The sequence below is a fragment of the Cannabis sativa genome, chromosome 6 (genome assembly GCF_029168945.1).
Source record: "Cannabis sativa cultivar Pink pepper isolate KNU-18-1 chromosome 6, ASM2916894v1, whole genome shotgun sequence".
Lineage (NCBI taxonomy): Eukaryota > Viridiplantae > Streptophyta > Magnoliopsida > Rosales > Cannabaceae > Cannabis > Cannabis sativa.
The window spans coordinates 22417875-22435707 of record NC_083606.1 but is presented as its reverse complement, the minus strand read 5'-3'; the positions used below and the strand labels follow the sequence as shown (position 1 = coordinate 22435707).

The 17833-nt window shown below is 34.4% G+C and overlaps 1 protein-coding gene across 1 annotated transcript; it reads right to left on the bottom strand.

Annotated features, from left to right (window-relative positions):
- Positions 1-8575: 8575 nt before the first annotated feature.
- LOC115695128 (uncharacterized) lies at positions 8576-11517 on the bottom strand. The gene is made up of 2 exons (XM_030622219.1): positions 9674-11517; positions 8576-9422 (listed from the first exon to the last, which is right to left on the bottom strand). The coding sequence occupies exons 1-2, from the start codon at positions 11515-11517 to the stop codon at positions 8576-8578; spliced, it is 2691 nt and encodes an 896-aa protein (XP_030478079.1).
- Between the last annotated feature and the right edge of the window lie 6316 nt (positions 11518-17833).

Below are 17833 nucleotides of genomic sequence, written 5' to 3'. Positions count from 1 at the left end.
GGTATAAAAATTGTTACTTCTTCTCCAACTGAATCATATTTGTCTGCAATTTATATGCCTGGTGTTGGTCACTCAGAAGGCTATGTTGCAACTTATCCTCCTGAAACAAAATCCATTGTCATGCCCAACCTAACCAACATATTTGTCTACTCTCAACCTGCTTACCCAAAAATATCATACTCAATGATTACTAATACTACTGATTATGACAAGAACAAAAAAATCAATCACCAAATAGAGTTTGTAAAGGCAACCTGAAAAAATGTCTTTGCAAAAAACACTCAAGCGGGTGAGGGGACCCATACCAACTCTCTCAACTTTAGAATTGTCAACTGATGATTAGACAAACCAGATGGCTTCTAATTCTGCTACAGATACATTCAGTTTCAACAACAACAATTTGGGTGCTGGTTTCCAGCCCCGCAACTAGCCATGAAAATTGATAGTTGGAATGTGCGTGGTTTGGGGAATCCAAGCGCATTCCGTCTTCTTCAGTTGCTTGTTAAAGAGAAAAATCCTCATGTTTTATTTATTATGGAAACAAAATTAGCTTGTAATGTAGTTAGCCGCTATCGTTAGTCTTTACATTTCAATAATGGACTTGAAGTCCCTAGAGTAGGTTTGGGTGGGGGTTTCCTTTTATTATGGAAGGACAATGCTGATGTAACCCTATCAAATTTTAATGCAAATCTTTTTGACTGCTACATGGTGTGTGATAATGGACCAACTTGGCACTTCTCTGCCTTCTATGGGGCACTAGAAACTCATAATCGAATACACACTTGGAAGCTTTTTAGAGAAATGTAAGGATGTTGAACCATTGTTGCCATGATTAGTGATTGGTGATTTCAATGAAATCTTATCAAATTAAAACAAAAATGGTGGAGCTTTACGAAGCGAGACTCAAATGGAGAACTTTCGCAAAGTCCTTGACCTTTGCAACCTTCATGAACAACAATATGAAGGTGATCCGTATACATTGATTAGAGGAAGACATAATGTGAATGCAATCCAGGAGCGCCTCGACTGGTGTTTTGTTAATGATCAATGGCAAGGGATTTTTAAACCAATTACAACATACCACCTTGATTATTTCATGTGTGACCATCGTGCAATTTCAGTCAACATTTTGCCTTTGGCTGGCCAAAACCAAACCACTCCAAGATACTCTCGATTCAAGTTTGAGAAAATATGGCTAAATGATACCGAGGCATCTGATCTGATTTTAAAAAACTGGCAAAAAAACTTACCTGGTTCAGCTGTGGAAAATTTGTGCACTAACATTCAGTCTTGCACAAGTTCTCCTCAATTGTGGCACCATCAAAAGTATGGAAACATGAAAAAAAAAAAAAAAGATCTCAAAAGCACAACAACAAGTAACAAATCTCAACAATGCTGAAGTACATTCTGCAGCAACAATCTTGGAGCTGAAAAAATCTGAAGATATATTGGATGAACTTTTAGCACAAGAGAAGACTTATTGGCAACAAATATCAAGGGTAGATTGGCTACAACGTGGAGATGAAAACACAAAGTTCTTTCATGCCCATGCCTCCAATAGAAAATCTAATAACACAATTAGATCACTATAAAATCAGGCTAGGGCTGAAGCAACTTCAAAGGAGGAAATGATAGACATTATTTGCTATTTTTTTGGTGAATTATTCACTACCACGGGAACAGATCATGATGCTTTGAATCAGGTCCTTCATGTCATTCCAGCAATAGTGACAACGGATATGAATCGGTTCCTACTGCATCCTTTACAGTACATGAAGTTTTGAATGCACTTAACTCAGTGAGCCCAGATAAGAGCCTCAGGAGTGACGGGATGTCCGCAATATTTTACCAACACAATTGGAAGATTGTAAGTTCGGATGTAACTAATGTGGTTTTCAAAGTTCTAAATGAAGATCACGACATGAGTATTTTGAACAAATCAATAATCACTTTGATCCCAAAAATCAAGAAACCAAAAGCTATGGGTGATTTTAGGCCAATCAGCCTTTGTAATGTCATTTACAAGCTGATATCCAAAGTTTTTGTCCTACACTTCAAAGATGTGCTCCCTTCAGTTATATCTGAAACTCAAAGTGCTTTCCTTTCTAATCATCTCATCACGGATAATATCTTGGTTGCTTTTGAGCTTGTCCATCATCTCAAACATAAAACACAAGGCAACAAAGGTTTTTCTGCACTTAAATTGGATATGAGCAAAGCTTTTGGCAGAGTGGAATGAGATTACTTATCTGCTGTTATGAACAAAATGGGTTTTGAACAACGCTGTATCTCACTCACTATGCGATGTCTTTCATCTAACAGTTTTCGTTCCTCTTGAATGGAGAGGTTGTGGGTAATGTCTGGCCAACAAGGGGATTGCGTTAAGGAGACCCTTCGTCACCTTATCTTTTTCTGGTATGCTTAGAAGGTTTTTCAAGGCTTCTTAACCACGAAGAACAAACAGGGAATCTAAAAGGATTGATGCTTACTAGACACGCCCCATCAATCTCTCATATACTATTTGCAGATGAAAGTCTTTTGTTCTGTCAAGCTACTAAGGACTCAACCTTGGCCATCACACACGTCCTTGATATCTATCATCGAGCATCGGGGCAATTATTGAATACTCAAAAATCAATCATGTCATTTTCTCCCAATACAACAATGTGGCAAAGAATTTTTTTAGCCAAACACTTGGAATGCCAATTTGTGAATGCCATGAAGTTTACCTTAGCCTTCTTGCTTATTCAACGCATAACAAAAAAGAATTGTTAAGTAACATCAAGGAAATAATTTGGAAACTCCTTCATGCTTGGAATGAGAAGCTCTTCTCCATTGGTGGTAAGGAAGTCTTATTAAATGCGGTGGTACAATCTATACCAACGTATGCTATGAGTTGCTTTCGATTGCAAATTGGATTTTGTAACCAAATTGTATCTGTGAAGGCAAACTTTTGGTTTGTATCAAACAAAGATGGGTCAAAGATCCATTGAAAAAGGTGGAAATTGTTATGCAAGTCAAAATTGGACAGAGGAATGGGCTTTCGTTCTTTTGTTGATTTCAATCAAGCTATGCTTGTAAAATAAGCATGGAGAATTTTGGAGATGCCAAAGTCACTTTTAAGCCGACTTTTAAAGCATAGATACTTCTTAAGAAATTCTTTCCTTGAAGCACATCTTGGACATTCACCATCATTGACATGGCAAGGAATTCTTTGGAGAAGAGAATTGCTTTTGAAGGGTCTAAGGTACAAAATAGGGAATGGTATTCGTGTTAGAAGTGGCTTGGATCCCTGGTCCCTGGACATAATGAATTTTGGCCAATTAGCTACATTGGACAACCATGTCTTCCGGTTTCTACTTTCATCAATGACACCATGGAATAGAATTTACCTCTTCTCAAAGAGTACTTTGGTCAAATTCCATTCCATGTATTCGTGTTAGAACCAGAATCTATTTAGTAAAATTCGGGTTCCATCTAGCAAGTTCAATCTCCGAAGCAAATGAGGAAACAACTTCAAACAACAATAACACTTGGTCGAAATTTTTTCGGGCACTACAATTACCACCAATGATTAAAATCTTTGCATGGAGAGTCATTCAACAAGCTTTGCCTGTCGCCAAAGCTCTGTATAAAAAAAGGTTATTGATTCAGCAACTTGTTCAAGATGTAAGAGCGCTTGGAAATCGATTGGGCATGCATTATTTACATGTAAGTTTGCTACGGCTGTTTAGGAGCGAACACAATTTAATATTGATTTTAATTGTGCTCATGTTATGTTCAATAGAGATTATGTAATCCACAAAGCAACAACTATGGAGAAGGCTGAATTTGAAACTTTAGTATGCCTTATGTGGAGCATATGGAATGATAGAAATTGTGTACTTCATGGTGGAACAAGTCGTGCTGCATCTGCTCTTGTAACTCAAGCTATAACCTATCTAGATAAATACCGTTTAGCTAAACCAAGAAGCAGAGAGAAACAACAACCTATACTGCAACTAACCAATGCACTAGATCCTGCTGCACTAAACCAACAACAATGTTTAAATCCAGGACCGTCCCAACAGTGCTACAACCAGCATGATCTGCAAAACTAGCAAAATATTGTAACACAAATGTGTTGCATTCAGGGGCAGGGCATTCCCAACATTGCCAAAAATCAGTGTGATCTGCAACACCAGCAAAATATTTCAAAATATAATGCTGCAGGTCCCAACACAAATCTGCAGAATGGGATACCGTGGAAGCCGCCAGACGTTAATTGTCTTAAAATGAATGTAGATGCGGCTGTTAACACTATAGACAAAGTATTGGGTCTAGAAGAGATGATTCGAAATTACGAAGGGAAAGTTGTTGCTGCATTATCCAAACAAGTTCAGGATCATTTTAGAAGTGATAAAATAGAAGCAAAAGTACTTTTTCATAGTCTTAATTGGGCTTTTCAACAACAAATCCCAATAGCACAAGTTGAAACGGATGCTTTATGAGTTTCTTCTGCTTTGGCCTCGCCACGTAAAGATTTATCTTGTTTTTTCGGATCTGATAGATGATGTTCGTTGTCTTTTCTCTTTTTTTTTCCCTTAAGTTGCTGTTACGCATATTCGTAAGCATGTTAATCAAGCGGTCCATGGGTTAGCAAAGTACGTTCTAGAGTTGGATGAAGATGTCATTTGGATGGGAGAAATTTCTCATCCTATTTTCTCTATTGTTGTAAATGGTCTTTAATTTATAATAATAGTACAAATTTCTCAAAAAAAAAAAAAAAAAACTATTACATTCTTCTTTCTCAATTTTTTATTTAGTTTTTATAATTTAAAAAAGTTATAATTAATAACTAATTTTTTAATAATTATAATAATAATTCAATCTTCAATATATAATTATTATTTTGCATACTATTATTTTATTTTATTATTGTAATATTTTAATTTAAATTCAAACTCCAAATATTTTAATTAATATTAAAAATGAGATATATATTTACAACTTATCTTTAAAATTTATCAAAGTTTAACTTCTTAGGTAATTATACCTAAATTCTATAACTGTCAGCCTGTCAAGTGAATGGACTTTAATTGACATTTATACAGAAATATCTTAATATATTTATCATCTAAATATAAATTTAACTAATTTTTTAATAATCACACTAAATTATTTATTTTACAAAAAAAATATATATATATAAATAAATTTTTTTTTACCAACTAACACGTACTCCTTTTATTTAATTCGGGTAGAATCTCTAATAAAAATATTGTGCTAATTAAGTTAGATGAATTAATTAGAGTTTTATAATATTTTGTAATCAATATTGTTTCGTTGCTTACTACTTTAATCAATATGCAAGTCATTTTCTTTTCCATCTTCAATTAATAACAATAAAAAGAGATTGACCTTTCTACATCATTGTCTCCCACATACATAATCACCATCCACACTAGCATCTCGAAGAATAACATTTGTCAAAAACTATTTCTGTTTCAATCACAATACAAAAATTAGACTAAAAATATATTTCTTAATATTATATTAATTTTTAATTAGTAAAATATATTATATTAATTAATTAATTTCACAACAATTATTATACCTCAATATCACAACAATTATTATATCTCAATAATAATTTAAATAAACCTAATAATTAGTTTAAAATAATAATACTGTAATTTTGTTTTGAAATTTTGCATGTCTTAAATAACAATAATTTACACGATTATAAAAAAAATATACTAAAAAAGTTTCTAGAATGTCAACACAGGTAAAAGTACATCAGTGCGCTACTTTTTAAAGAGGTATTATTTTTGGCGTGTTATTTTTTTTTTTTTTCAATTTCATAAAATTTTACAAGAGATCTGAGTGTTGAAACAGATAAAAGTACATCAAATACATCACTTTTAAAAAAATACATTGTAAAATTTCCCAAAATTAAATTCTTAATTTCTTAAATACATCTAATAATATAAATATATATAAATATCATATTAGTATATCTATTAACATCAAAATAGTGTGTCCTTGAAGAACCCACGACATATATATAATTTGCCGTCCCTTTAAAGTTGTAAACAACAAATCTTAGGGATAAAAACATTAGTTGTATAATAAGGGGTGTTTAGTACGAGGTGTTCAAAATAATTTAATTTTAGGGAATATTATGAAGGAGAATATGATTATAGGGAAATGTATAAACTATGTTTGACTGTGTAGGGTAATATGTAATCATATTCCTGTTAATTAAATTACATTATTTGGTTCAGTACAAGAATCTTATATATTATTTTAAAAAATTAAAATAAAAATATTTTTTATTATATTTATTTAATGCTAAATATATATAAAAATAAAATAATTATTTATTAAACAATATGTTTATTAATTAGTAAATATTAAATTTTATTGTATTTTTTATTAATTAAAATGAATATTTCTATATATTTGATCACTATGTTATTTATTTTTGTTCGCTATGTCATTTATGTACACCATACGCATAAAATTTATGTATAATAAATATATATACGTTATTGCTAATAGTATAAAAATAACTCGGTTAAAAAAAATCGATCTCCAGACTAAATATAAATCGTAATACTTTATTTAGGCTAATTAGGATTTTTGCTCCTTGAACTTTGACATGTACCAAATCATGCCCCCTGAACTTTTAAGGTCATTAAAAATGCCCCCTGAACTATTGAGATTGTTGGATTTTGTCTAATTTTATTCAATTTTACTATTCAGTGATTATTTATGTACTAAACCATGCTCTCCAGACTTCGATACCTACCAAATCATACCCCTCGAACTTTGACATGTACTAAATTATGTCCCCTGAACTTTCATCCATGTTAGACTTTTTTACTAAAATTGAAAAAAAGCCTTTAAATATCCAACAATCTCAATAGTTCAGAGGACCTTTTTAACGACCTCAAAAGTTGAGGGGCCATGATTTGGTACATGTTAAAGTTCATGGGCAAAAATCTTAATTAGTCTTTTATTATAATAAATGATGATGTTATTGGTATTTAAATTTATTTATTAATTCAAAAATGTTATTCAAATTAATATAATGAAATGTAATTATTCAATCCTACTTTTTTTTAAGGGATCAACATTACCCTCTTCAAGGGCAAAGGGTAGTTATATTACTTTGAGAATAACATTTCAAGGTTAAACCATAATGTTTCACATTCTCATTCTCTTACTAGCATTAATCCAGTCAAACAACTCCTAAATGTATTTTCATGAGAAACAATTTTTTTATTCAAAATTTTTCCCTTATCTCAATTTCAATTTTAAAATAATATCTTCATTTATATTGAAGATAGATATATTTTTTTTAACTCTTAAAGATAGATATTTATCAATAACTAATTTTATTTATTTTTTTTTTTTTGAAAGAAAGGGAGCCCACTAGAGAGAAAGAAACTCAATAAGATCACAGGGGTCATCTCCAATCCAGATAGCTACTTCATCTAACCCTAGAGCCCGGTGCGCCAGCTTATCAGCCAGGGAGTTGGCTTCGTGATTGACATGAGAGAGCCGAGCAGCAGGGAACAGAGATAAAGTATTCTTGATTTGACGAATAAGATCTCCAAAAACCGAGATGTCTTCTTTATGGCGAGACAAAGCATCAGTAATAGCTTTGCAATCCGTTTCCACCTCATGGACCAGAAAGTGTTCATTGATGCACCATTGTAGTAAAGTGAGGAGAGATTTTGCTTCCAGAGTGGCGACAGATCCTCCTCCAGTGTGTGGCTGGGCCAGAGCTGCAACTACCAGTCCTTCACTGTTCCTAATGATACCACCGAAACCCGCTTTCCCGTTGACCTTGGAGATCACTGCATCCACATTTAGCTTGAGAAGACCTGCAGCTGGGGGCGACCAAGAAGGGGAAACCAAATTTTGACTGGGGCGGATGGAAGATGAGGAGTACGACTGGGAGGATTGGTAATCTTCCAGAAACCTGTGAGCCAAGTTAAGAATTGCATGAGCTGGGTCGAAGGCTTGACCTTTTAGAGCTTTGTTCCTATTAAAGCAGATAAGCCAAGCAATACAGAGAAAAAACTCTACATCTTTTTTGGTTAGAGATGTGTAAATCATATCAGCAATATCATGAAACAAAATCTCAGAAGAGCTAGTACAAATGTAAGGATAAAATTGTGTACCTTTCCAGACTCTTCTAATACTCTGGCAGTAGAATAATGCATGTGAGACAGACTCTTCTGAAATTCCACAACGGTCACAGCCCGAGGAATGAATGATTTTTCTATGAGCTAGATTTTTGGCTGTGGGGAGGGTTGAATTTGTGGCTCGGAAAGCAAAGTGTTTCACCTTGGCAGGAAGGATAAGGTGCCACAGATTTTTCCACCAAGGCGAAGGTGAAGAGGAAGAGGGGATATCAGGGGGGGAGGTGGAAGAAAGGCTAAGATGGTAACCCGTTTTGACAGAATAGACGCCTGATTGAGAAGGCTCCCAAATCTGCTCATCGGGGCAGGGGTGGAAGGGGAATGGAGAGGACTTGCTCAACCACATGAGGCAGAAAACAACTTTGCAAGCTATTTAAGTCCTAAGACAAAGAAGGTGAGATGAACGAGGCAACTTTATCAGGGACAAGGGAAAGGGTAGGAACCTGATGGAGACCCGGGATCCAATGATCGCGGGTCGTGGATGTGTTCTGCCCGTTACCTATTTTTGAAATAATTCCTTTGTGCAACAACTCTTTTCCCCAACAGATGCTACGCCAGACGAATGAAGGTGAGTGCCCTATTGAGCTATTAAGAAAGGATGAGTGAGGAAAATACCTAGCGGACAAAATTTTTGACACCGTTGAGTTTGGCTGTTTCAGGATGCGCCAGGCTTGCTTAGCAAGTAAGGCTTGGTTGAAGTGGACCAGGGAACGAAAGCCTAAACCGCCCTCCTTTTTGGAGCGACAAAGTTTTTTCAAACTTTGCCAGTGAGTTTTAGAACGGTTGTTATCATTAACGCCCCACCAGAAATTGGCCATAACAGATTCGAGAGAATGACAAGTGGCCACCGGAAGGCGAAAGCATGCCATAGAGTAAGTGGGGATGGCCTGAATGACAGATTTAAGAAGAGTTTCCTTGCCCCCTTTTGAGAAAACTTTATTCTTCCAATTATGGAGGTGACCCCAGACCTTGTCTTGAAGATAATGGAACAGTTGTTTTTTCATTCGCCCAATGTGCTGAGGAAGACCTAGATATTTTTCGAAGGCAGACCACACCGGGATACACATGAAATCAGAGATCAAAGTTTGATCCCTGAGCTCAACATTTGGGGAGAAGTACAGCGAAGATTTTTGGAAATTTACCTTCTGACCCGTGGCCCTCTCATAGACCTCTAGAACATCTTTGATGATGTTGCACGAGCTAATGGAAGCTTGACAGAAGAGGAAACTGTCATCCGCAAACAGGAGATGAGAGATAGCTGGGGCTCTTCTGGCAACTTTAAAACCCGAGAGAGCTCTCCTTCTTTCTTGTTGGTGCAAGAGGGAAGAGAAGTCTTCCGCACACAGAGGAAGAGGTAAGGAGAACGGGGATCACCCTGGCGAATGCCCCTAGAAGGAGTGACACTGCCTCAGACTTTGCCATTCAAATTGAATTGGAAGGAGGCGATGGAGATGCATGCAAAAATCAGTTGGACAAACCTGGGACGGAATTGGAATTTTCTGAGAATGGCTACTATGAAAGGCCATTCCACTCGGTCGAAGGCTTTGGCCATGTCAAGCTTGATCGCCATCCATCCCATTTTCCCGCGCGTCTTTAGTTTGATGGAGTGCGCAACTTCCTGGGCTATAATAATATTGTCCGATATGAGCCTGCCTGGGAGGAATGCGCTTTGGTTAGGTGAGATCAAATTATTCAGAACAAGTTTCAGCCTGTTGGCGATAGTCTTCGACATGATTTTATAGATACTATTACAGAGACTAATAGGCCGAAACTCAGAGATGAACTTAGGTTGCTTGACTTTGCGAATGAGCGTGATGAGGGTGTTATTCAGAGGGGCCACATTTGCGTTTCCATTGAGAAAACTGGAAGCCGCTTCGAGCACGTCTTTCCTAACAGCAGGCCAGTTAGCTTTGTAGAAGTGAGAATTGAAGCCATCCGGGCCAGGGGCTTCGTCCAGAGGAAGCTGGAAAAACGCTTGCACGATTTCATCTAAGGAAAAATCCTCGGTCAGAAGGGATTTATCCGAGTCTAACAGAAAACAACTGATGCCTTCCAAAGCTGTATTCATGTTTGTATCGGTGGGGTTTGAGGAGGTGAAGAGTTGGTCAAAATGAGACTCAATTTTCCGAATAATGCTCTCCTCGTCCGAGACCATGCCTCCATTTGGCGTATGGAGTTGGTGAATTTTGTTGATTTTTTTTCCTTTGGGAGGCAAATCGGTGAAAAAACTTCGTGTTTTTATCCCCCTGAGCCAACCATTGGGTACGAGCGCGCTGTTTCCAGTAAGCTTCTTCCTTGTAGAGGAAGGCGTCGAGCCGGGATTGGAGGTGTTTAATAGTTGCAATGGTACGATCGTCCCAAATAGGGGTGGACCTGGCCGATTCCAGCTCTTTCTCAAGCTTACAGATTTGCTGTTTGAAGTTGAAGTCTTTTTTGTGATTCCAATTGTTGAGCTTTTCAGCGCACAAGGATTGGGTAGCGATGAGGTTAGGGATGGCTTCCATGGAGGTCGTGGGGTTTGTCCAAGACTGGTTAAAATTCTATCCCAATTTGGGTCCTGTAGCCACACGTTCTCGAAAAGAAACCGCTTACTATGGTCCCTCGACCGATATCCCGGAGTGGTGGATGTGACTAATTTCAAGGCTCTGTGGTCAGATCCGAAGAAACCCAAGTGGGTAAGAGTGGCATCCGGGAAGATATCCAACCAAGAACTGTTGATGATCCCCCAGTCCAACCGCTCTTGAATATTTTTAGGGTGAGCCACATCGTTGTTCCAGGTGAGGAAGGGCCCCACTGGGTCAAGCGGGGAAAGATTAACAGAGTCCAACAACTGTCTAAAATCAGAAGAAGGGCCCTTGTCAGGGTTACCCCCATGTTTGTCATGGGAAAAGAGAAAAGTATTAAAATCCCCAATGAGAAGCCAAGGGTCACGGGGATTATCCCTACCAATCCTTTTCAGGATTTGCCAAGTGTGAAGCTTGAGAGAGTCAACGGGAGAGCCGTAAAAACAAGTAAGATGAAACGAAACATTAGTGATGGCACACGACACATAGCAATCAAAATGACTAATAGATTGAGAACATAGAGTGACGTTTATATCATTAGTCCATAACAAAAGTAAGCCCCCGCTTCTACCAACCCTAGGCATTTCTAAGCCCGAATCAAAATGGAGCTTGTTTTTAACATAATTAATAGCATTCTTTAGAAGCCGAGATTCCATAATAAATAAAATAGTAGGACTACTGGTTGACACTAAACGGGAGAGATTCTGGAATGCACGATCACTCCCAATTCCACGTGCATTCCAGCTCACAATCTTCATGGTGGCAGGCAGGCCTGCTCAGTGGCAAGGCCTGCCATTCCAGTAGAGACTTCGTTGGCTTGCGGATTGTCAGAGCGGGAGTGCTTGATTTGATGCCGAAGCTCCCCATTGACCATTTCGGTTTGCCTTTTGAACTTGTCTTTGGAGTCGGGCTTGTTTCTTTTCCTTGAAGCTTTCGAGCCCGAGGGGGTGGCAACACCTGGTTGGTAAGTGAGATTCATGGCTTCGAGTCTTTTGCTAGTGTCCAAGAGGGGGAGGTTTTCTAGTAGAGGAACATGACAGTATTTTGAGCTGGTGGAGTGGGAGCTGCTAGAGTTTTGGGGTGTGATAGTATGACTCGGGTTGGAGATAGGTGAGGCTTTTTGGACACTGGTGTTACTCATTGTGGCATTAAGGAGAGCAGTGTATGAGGGGGTAATGGTCTCGGGTTGGGTGCCAATGGGTGGGATGGTGGTGTTTGTGTTTGCATAGGTGTCGGCTTGGACCATTGGAGGAGGTTCTTGTGTGTAGGTTGTGGGGCCGGACTTGTATAAGCCCACTTGTTGGGTTTGGCCGTGGGGGGGACAATGCTCTAGGGAGCCATAAGTGGGGAATGGTGGGGAGGTCTTCGGGGGAGCAACACAAACTGCACTAGCCGGATTAGAGGTCATGAATGATCCCACCGGGGGGTTTGCAAAGTTAAGCTGTTCAGGGCACAACAAAGCATTAGTTGTAACCTTAACTTTACCCGTGATAGTTTTTATATCATACCTTAGCTCCGAGGGAAACGGTGCTTCATCACAAGCTTACATGTAATCCATGCACCCTTTATTGTAGCTATGTCCCATTCTGCCGCAGAAGAAGCATATATCTGGGAGATTCTCATATTTCAGCTCGAGCCAGACCACTTTGTTTATACCGGAGAAGTGGATAGGTAATCCTCGCGGAAGAGGTTGGGCCACGTCAAACATGACCCTAAGCCGAAAGTAGGGTCCCCAAGTTTCACGGAACGAAGGCCGGTAAATTTCCAGGAGATGACCGAGGGAGGATGAGACAAGAACTGCCAACTCTTCGGAGCGTTTAAGGAAAGGTGTGTTGAACACTTGAATCCAGAGAGGTATTTTGAGCAAGCTATCCCCATTAAGGACATCCAAGGAATTTGGAATTTCCATGAGGATTGCTTGGTTGAGATAAGTCCAAGGTTGCTGCAGCAAAACCCGACGCCTATCTCCGTCACAACCAAACTCAACTAGGAAGAGACCATTGGAGCGATCAGTGATGATCACAGGATTCCGAGAGATATTGTTCCAATTTTTGGTCATTTTCTCTATAAAGTTCTTGCGGTTAAAGGATTTAACCGTGTGAACTTTGACTACAAGGAAGAGAGGAATGGGTTGAATCTCAGAATCGGGAGTGTTTGTGGGGGCAGGCTCGTGAAGGGTTTGGATAGTACATTCGGTCTCTGTGAGGTTGAGAGCAACAGATTGTGAATTGGTTAACTCATCCATGATGCAGACAAATAAAGTGGAGCTTAATTCTAAAATTAAAATATAAACGTGGTAGGACTGTGAAAATAGGATAATATGGCTATTATATAAAGACTGAAATATGACACTGACCAGATGATTATGAGCCAAATACAGAGAAGAGTAAGTATGTATTTGAACAATACGACCCGTAAAACTATAGGCAGAGGGACTATGGACCAAAAACAAACTAACAGTGGGTATTTGGTGACCTAAAGATTGCAGCGAATGAACTAACGTAGAGACTGTACAACACGACGACAGAAAGCTAGGAAGCTTGAAACACGGCCAAAGGAAAACACTTAAAACAACATGTAGAAATGGACTCGAGTGTGTGCAGTGAGAGAGTGACCAGGGGGGAACGATTGAGCTATTAGAGTAAATAAAGTATATGACAAAACAGAAATGGCTAAAATGGGGATACTTATGCAGAGAACAGAACTTAGGTATGACAAGGGTGCAGGTGCGAGATCAAAGGGATGATCTGCCCTTAAATAGAAAAAACACTTTGAAACAGGGATAAACTGATTTGGTAACTATCACATCTATAGCATTAACTTTCGAACAGAGTTGCTGCACAAGAAGATTATATATTGTACCAGGCAGATCACATTTGCAGACTAACATTAATGCTAAATTTTGAAAAATTGGGCAAAAGGAATTAGAGCTTTCCTGAAAAATAATTTAAAACAATTTTCTTTACTCAAAATCCCCTTTTTGATTTCGAATGTCAAGGAGTAATTTAATGGGGATACCAAATTTGTATCTAAAATACCCAAAGAAATACCCATTTCTCTGATTAGAATTGACAGATTTTATTTCTTCATTCAATTTAATTTGAAGTCAACTCTTTCTTATTCTAGTTCTGTTTTTCTATAGTATGTTTATGTATTCTTTCTAAATTTAAGGACCAAGTGAATAGGAAAAAATTATAGAAAGAATCAATACCTGTAAGAGGGTGATTAATGTTTGTACAGCTCGACGGTTTGGGAAACTGGCCGGAGTTATGGTTGATTCGACTGGAGTGGTTGGAATGGATCAGTTTGATGCAGCTGAGACGGCTTGGGCAAGTCGAGCTGCTTTGAGATTCGATGGAGGATGGGTCGGAGCCACCTTGATCGAGGGATCTGGGGCTTGGCATAGGTTCCACTGAGTGGGAACGCTTAGGAGGTGAGTGTGAACGCATTGGGGAAGAAGGAAGAGACTTGTTCAGACTGTGCATGGCGAGAGAGAGAAGAAGTCTGGAAAGTTTGGTGCTTCACTCTGCTTACTTACTTATCAATAACTAATTTTATGAATAATAAATAACTGACCATATTTCAAATTCAAAATATATATTATAAAATAATCAAACTAATTGTATAATGTAAAATATATAACCAATATGTATAATATAAATAAAATTATCATATGAAAAGAAAAAAGTAAAAACCATAAATTTCTTTTTATATAAATTAATTCAAAACTTTTGTAATTGGTAGCAGCAAATTTAAGTGCCCATGGTGTTCAAATTACCAAAAAGTCATTATGTAATAGTTAAACATATTATAAAATATTTATCCATATTCTATTTTTATCCAACTTTTTAAAATATCTGTAATTATAAAATAATATTTATCAATAAATATATTAGCTAATATTATTTAGTTATTATGGTGCATGCTCACAAAACTGTATTTAAAGTTCTATTAATGTGCAGCAGGTCGCGTAGGAACTTGAGGTTAGCTATTTCTTTCTTTATCTGCTTAAATCTTTATAGGTCTGATGGTGCACGGGATTGACAATGGACAACAAATTGCAAGATTGGGACTAAGGTCGATTGTAATAAATAATCTTATATAGAGTCCATCAATTTATCAAAATGGTTTAACCTAATAAGTATATAATTTATAATATATTATTATAAGTGTATCGTATAATTATATAAAATGTAACTTTTATTGTACTTTCTTAATTTGTAAAAAGAGTATAACATGTATATATCTATTCTATATAAAGTGTACCTATATAACTCAATCGATGACTTTTTATTTATATTTAATAAAATAATAAAATATTATTTATATATAATAAAATAATAAAATAAAAATAAAATAAATCCTATTAATATTTGAACTGATATTTGATGCTAATTATTCGAGAGTCACAACCCTCTTTCCTTCTTTATTTTTATGTAAAAAAAAGTTAAAGATTAGGTGGAGAATCGCATCTATTTGCGATGATAAATATAATGAAAAATCTTCATCTCAGAAAGTTCACAAATATCATCACGTAAATAGTTTTGAACTGCTCCAAACATCTTCTAAACAAATTTATATTCAATTCTTTAAATGTAGCTCCGTAGAATTCTCAGTCCCTCCAACGATGAATCATTTGATATATATACATTTTACTGTATTTACTATATTTGTTTGAATGGTATTGTTTGAATCACATGCTTATGCATAATATAGATTCACATGCATAGATATTTATTACTCCATAAATTATCTATACGCTTTAATATTATTCATTTTTTTTTTTCATTATTACACCCATATTAGAAATTCTAAATTTATGTTGCTTAAATATTGACTCTCTCTACTCAATAATTTGTGGATTCAAATTCAATTATATTATTATTTGTGTAAAATCTTTGAAATGTGAGTATATTTCGAATCATTAAGGATGTAATATCCAAATTTACGTGGATTATTTTTTTTTTCTACATAATATTCCTCAGGATTGTGTTCATTTATGTGTACAAAATGTGTTATAGGCTCATCATTATTGCATTATAGAGGACTATGTGGAGATTCATGTGTCGTCTTTTGAATGAAATTTATCGATCACTATTTACTATTATTTATTGGTTATTATTTTATTGGCACAAAAAATAAATTTGTGGTAGATTTAAATTAAATTTTAGTATTATGCTCTAATGTACAATTACGAAAATATAAAATTTAATATCTAATTAATGTTTTTATTAAGAATAAAATAAAAACTAATAACTTTATTATCAATTTTATTACTAATGGAAGATAGTCTTACGTGTTAAATTTACATATTTTTTAGCACATCATTAGATTTAGAGTATACTTTTTGTTAAATGAATTACATTTTAGTTTTTCACCAATTATTTGCATCTCTATTGTAGATGCTCTTAGTGGTTGTTGATTTATTTATCAAAGCTAATACATTAATTATCTTAAATTATGAACAAGAAATAAGAGTTCTGTTTTGAAATTTTACACATTATTTTTTTTCCCAACATATATATCATTATGTTTTTTATTTTATGATAAATAATTACTTTAAAATAAAATTATTTATTTAATTAAATTATAATAATATTGTATACTATAATAATTAAAAATTAACTAAAATATAATTAAATATACGTACATTGTACGTAACTTTAATCTAGTATATATATATGTGCGCGTACATATATATATATGTGGAATTATTTAATATATATATTTTTTTTAAATTTACTATTTGGGTTTCTAAAGTAGTTTTTACAGGATTTTTTGATGTGGGTTGCTATACGATTTTTGGTTATAATTTAGGTTGTTCTGCTAGTGGCAATAGGATTTATATAAAAAAAACTATTTTAAAGTATAAAAATAAAAAAATTCCAATATATATTTAGAAATGATTGATATTACATTGACTTTTATATATGAATTTCAAAATATATAAATACATACATATAAAAACAACTAGATAGATGTTATGTTAATTTTATTTTAGTTTTTAGTTTTTTCAATATCATAATATTAAAATTAATAATATTCAATGTAGTAAAATTTAAAAGCATAATAGTGATTTAAATAAAACAAAAATTATTATTATACATAGTAATTAAAAAAAAATTATTCGTCAAATTTATCTTCGCAATTAATGAAAATGCTCATCTAGGTTAAATTATCAAAACATTCAAATTTAATTTAAAATAATATTTAAAATTTAACTAATTCTAAATATCAAAATTTGAAAATAATTTTAATAAAAAAAATAAATAATATGAACAAATTTATTATTAATTGCAACACTTTAGGTCGATTAATTATATTTAGATTTAAGTAACTACATGGATGCTGACCCTTTACGTGGCAATATCTAATAATATATTATTTATTTATTTATTTTTTTTAAAAAAGTCATCCAATAATTTCTCATAAACTAAGAATTCTATTATATAGCCACATTTTATATAGAATAGATATGGATAATTATTATTTTTTTTAAAAAAAATTCACATATATTCTATTAATATTTATTATATCAGTTCAAACAATATATATCATTTAAAGTTTTCAATAAAATAAAATATGTATCATTAAAAAAAATAATATTCTTCCCCTTCTTCATACCTTAATTTATTATTTTTTTAAACAATTTAATTTTAATTTGATTTGTTCAAATAATATGTATTTTAAAAATTAACCATATAAATTATATATTTATAACAAATAAATTAATTAAAAATTATCATTTATTTAGTTCAAAATAATTAAAAAATTAAGACTCTACAATCATTTTTGTGTGTATTCAGAGAGTTTTTTTAATAGAATAATTACTTGCATATTAAGAGAAAACATTAAATGAAAATACTAAAATTTAAAATTTGATACAATTTAATTATTATCAAATAAAATACAACCCCAAGTTTGTTTCTTAGTTTTATATAATGCCATAAAGATATATTTATTTTTAGTTTTTGCATCCAAATTGTTTTCTCTCCCTTTTTAGTTATTTTTGTAAATTTTAGAATTTTATTTTTGAATGATTTAAAGATATTTCTTTGTATTTAAATTTACTAT